This window comes from Opisthocomus hoazin, chromosome 2 (genome assembly GCF_030867145.1).
Source record: "Opisthocomus hoazin isolate bOpiHoa1 chromosome 2, bOpiHoa1.hap1, whole genome shotgun sequence".
Taxonomy (NCBI): domain Eukaryota; kingdom Metazoa; phylum Chordata; class Aves; order Opisthocomiformes; family Opisthocomidae; genus Opisthocomus; species Opisthocomus hoazin.
Genome location: NC_134415.1, coordinates 32560195 through 32564537, shown reverse-complemented (window position 1 = coordinate 32564537; position 4343 = coordinate 32560195). Strand labels below are relative to the sequence as shown.

General features: G+C 64.1%; 1 protein-coding gene across 1 annotated transcript in view; it reads right to left on the bottom strand.

Annotated features, from left to right (window-relative positions):
- The window catches only part of H3-3A (H3.3 histone A), a 5427-nt gene extending 1492 nt beyond the window's left edge, over positions 1-3935 (bottom strand). Inside the window, exons 1-3 of the mRNA XM_075413091.1 lie at positions 3838-3935; positions 2249-2403; positions 1334-1487 (exon numbers count right to left, since the gene is read on the bottom strand). Coding sequence (XP_075269206.1) covers positions 1334-1487; positions 2249-2376 — 282 coding nt within the window. The 5' untranslated portion in view covers positions 2377-2403; positions 3838-3935. The remainder of the gene's footprint in view (positions 1-1333; positions 1488-2248; positions 2404-3837) is intronic.
- Positions 3936-4343: the final 408 nt, after the last annotated feature.

The following is a 4343-nucleotide window of genomic DNA, read 5'->3' as shown; positions in this document are numbered from 1 at the left end:
TATGAAAAGTTAAGACACTTCACCGAGTAAGTCATGCTGGCACAAAAAACATTGTACTAAAGGGGTTAAAAGGTTTTTTTTTTTTGCAAATACACAAGCAGGAAGCACTAGGAATAGTACAATGAACAAGTTCTATACCAACAGCTCCTCGATGCAAGACCAGCCTTCTGAAAAGTATTAACTACCGACTGAAATTTAACAAGCAGTTCCTGATAAAAAGACACATAGGTAGACCTCGGGATTTCAGGGACTACTGCACTCACTCACAGCAGTGAGGACAGAACAACAAATAAAAGCAAAAGGAACAACTCTACAAACGCACGCAGCCACCTTCCGAAGTGAATCACGTGCTCAAGTTCACAGCATCTCACGACACACGTTTTGGCCCTTATCACGCAGAAGTCATTAACCAGAAAAAGACAATTTCGCCTGGATATCAGCTGTTCTACCACCACAGGTGGGTTCTGGAACAATCTTTCAACAGCTAAAAGAACAGTACAGACCTAACTTTAATCGGGAGCGTCTTCCTATCACGAGAGGGGAAACGCTCCCGCGACAAGGATGCAGTCCTAGAGGGGACCTAACTCAGCTGCAGGAATTTGGGGCAGAAAGAGCAATCGATACTTCACCCTCAGTATACTCTAAAGACGTCACTTCACTAACATATTTTAAAAGTTTATGCATCTAGCATCAGCTACCTCGTACAAAAGCCTGCATCTCCCTGACCGCGTTCAGATGTGGCCTATTGAGCTGTTTTTCTTCGAAGAGCGTTTGAGGATACCGAGACCTCCATTTGGACACACCAGAACAAGCTTTGCACGACGCTTTCCAAGTCAAGGCCTCTAGCGCAGCCCGAGGACAGAGGAAATAGGTCTATGTCAGGTGTCAGACGTGCTGTTCTGTCAAGTGCAACTACTCGGGGGTGGGGGCGATTAACAAAAATAAAAACAAAAAATAAAAAAACAACAGCCACACAACGTTAAAAAAAAAGGGCAAACCCCAGACCGACATTTCCAGCCTTTATGAGGAACTGCTGACCTGCCTCAGGCTGCAGTACCCGCCGGGCATCGCCATGTGCACCCCGGGCAAGGGAAGGCTGAGGGGAGCATCCCTCCACCCCACCCCGCCCTCGAGGAGCCACGCCCACCGCGGCAGCCCACCAATCGGGCAGAGCCGGGCTAACCCTAGAAACAGCGCGGCCAATGGGGGCGGGAGGCGGAGCCCTCTCCCATCCCTTCAGCCTCCAGTTGGGGGGAGGGGGGCCGTTACAGCTCCCCCCCCCCCCCAGTGCCCCCCCCCCCCCCCCCCCCCCCCCCCCCGCGGTGCCCCTCACCTGCAAAGCACCGATGGCAGCGCTCTGGAAGCGCAGGTCTGTTTTGAAGTCCTGAGCAATTTCCCGCACCAGGCGCTGGAAGGGGAGTTTGCGGATCAAAAGTTCGGTGGACTTCTGGTAGCGCCTGATCTCACGCAGAGCCACGGTACCCGGCCTGTCCGCAACGGAACCGCAGGGAAGAGGGGGGAGTTAGCGCCCGGGACGCGTCCCACCGCCGCTTCTCCCCTTCCCCGAGGGACAGCCCACGACCACCCCCCCCACACGCCGCAGCACGCCCCGCGACCGTCCCGCGCCGAGCACGGACCGGGAAACCCCGTTACGAGAGGGCCGTCCGCCCCCCCGCGCCCCCCCCGCCCGCGCGCGGGGCACCCCGCGCGTCCGTGGGCGCGGCCGCGCCCCCTGGTGGCCGACCGCCGCCCCCCGCGCGGCCACCGCCGCCCGAACGGCGCCGGGGACGGGACCGAACCCGGACAGCGAGCGCAGGCACGCCGGTAACGGTGAACTTCGCGGCGGCGGAACCCTGCTGCGGCGTTTAAACAACGACAAGTTAAAAAATAATAATAAAAAAATAATAACATTTTTACATATACATATATATCTCCCAGAGCCGCGTTCAGCGCAGGAACGGGTGTTGTTTTTTTCTCCGGCGCCGGTACCGAAAGGCCCGTAACGGGTTTAACGGTGCGCACCGGGTCGGTGCCCGCGCTGGGTGTTTTTGGGGTTGTTTTGGGGTGTTTTTTTTGCGGCAGGCAAGGACCCGCGCCTGGCCGCGGGGGAGCGGTGCCGGTGGGCGGCCCCGCGGAGCGGGCGGGCAAGAGCCCCCCTACTCGGGGGAGGGAGGGGGTTTGGGGGGGGTTGGGGGGGGGGGTACGACCGGTGCGGGCCCGCGGCCGCCTCCGCGCGGCGCTGCGTTACCTGTAGCGGTGCGGCTTCTTCACCCCGCCAGTAGAGGGCGCGCTCTTGCGGGCGGCTTTGGTGGCGAGCTGCTTGCGGGGCGCCTTGCCGCCGGTGGACTTGCGGGCCGTCTGCTTGGTGCGGGCCATGCTCCTGCCGACGTCGCTGCCTTACACCTGGCGGGGGGGAGGAAGGAGGGAGGGACGGAGAGAGCGGCCGGCCGCCCCGCTCAGCGCACGCCCCCGCCGGCACCTGCCCCGCCACCCCCCCCCCGCGGGCGGGCGGGCGGCCCCGCGGCCCCTCAGCCGCCGAGCGGCGAGACGAGCCGTTAGCCCCGCGACCGAACGCCGCCCTCCGCCGAGCGACCGGGGCTGCCTGCGCGCCTGCGTGCAGCGCGCGCCGAAATACCCAACGCCTCCCAACCGCCGAAGATCGAAATCCGGGGTCTGGGGGTTCTTTGTGGCCCGCGAGTTCAATCTCGAGGCGGCCGGAGCCCAGCGAGCCACCCGCCAGCAGGCGCGGGCAGGCGGTTACCGCTCCCCCCCCCCCCCCGCCACCTGCGAAGTGTTTGCAAATACTGCCCGGCAACCCCCGGGGGGGGGGCCAGCAGCCGGGCCGCCGCCGCCACCCGGTTGAACCCCCCCCGGTACGGCCGAAAGCGGGGAGGCGGCCCCCGCCGTCCCCTCCGCCGGGCAGCCCGGCCCTCGCCGCCGCCCGCCTCCCGCCGGCGCTGCCCGACCCACCGGCGAGCGCGGGCACACCGGCGGTTAGCGTGCGGAAAGGGAAGGGTCCGGTAAAAGTGCGAGAAAGCAACAAACTATTTTTTTTCTTTTCGGGGGGAAGGGGGGCTGTGTTTCGGGTGCCGTCTTTCTGTGGAACTGCTTCCCCGAAGCCGCCGCGCTCCCAAGCGCCTCTCACAGGCAAACTCATCTCCCAGAGCCAGAACAAAATGGAAACAATCACGAAATGCAGCCCTAGTCCTTTCGCAAAGGAGGAAAAAATAAATCGCAAAAAATAACGCCAAAAAAATCGCAGGGAACTCCAAACCATGTGGGTGCCGATGAAGGGGGAGGCAGCGGAAAAGTTTGCACTCGAAAACCAAAAAATTGCGTTGGGTTTGGGCCGTTCCCCGGGCGAATTTCTTCCCCTTTTTATTGTTTTTTATGCAATAGGAGGAAAAAAAATATGGTTGGTGACCAGAGAAAAGAGACAAGATGGTGAAGCTGAGCAACAACTGTGGGGAGCGGGGGAAGGCGGGCGGGAGAGTTACCCTGGGCGGGCGCGCGGCTCCCCTTGGCGGCCGCTTCCCGGCCCCGATCCGGGGGATGCGGGGCTGAGGAGGCAGCTCGGGGGTCGGGGAGGCTGCTGAGGGGGGTCTGAAGCGGGGGCGAGGGGAGCAGAAGGGGGCAACGACGGCGCGAAGCGGGGCCGGGGGGTGCCGGCGGAGGGAGCCGCTCCGGCTGCGCCGGGAAAGGCAGGCGGCGCGGGGACGGGGGAAGCGGACCCGGCGCCGCCGAAGCCTCCCGAGCCCCCCAAAAGTTTGTGGGGAGGGTCTGGGTGGGGGGGGGGAGCGGGGGGGGGGGGGGCGGCGGGCGCGTCGCCAGACTTACCCCGTCCGCTGGGCGAGCGCGGCTGCCGTGCGGGAGGGAGGGCGGGAGGGAGGGCGGGCGCGAGGAGGAGCCGGAGCTGCGGCTGCTGCTGGCGGCGGCTCGGAGCACAATTGAAAGATGGCTGACTCGGGAGGGCCGGCCCCCCGCTCGGCCCCGCCCACCCGCCAATAGCGCACAATGGAGGGAAGGCGCGGCCCCGCCCGCGGCCCCGCCCCCTCCCGCGGCGCCGTGTGTACAAACACAAAAGACACGCTGCGCGCGCGAGGGGGATTCCCTCCCCGGGGCCTCGCCCCCCCCAATCCCGGCGGGCCGGGGGCGCGCGAGGCCACGGCGGGGCCAGGCTGTAGGGAGAGCCGGGCCTAGCCCTTAAACACCCCCCCCCCCCCCTCCCGGGGCACAAGGCCCCTCGTCACCCCCCAGAGCCCGTCTCACCGGTTTGGGGGGGGTGGGGGTCGGTTTGGGGTTTTTTTTACACAGAAGCAACGCCAAAATTCTCGCCGTCAGCA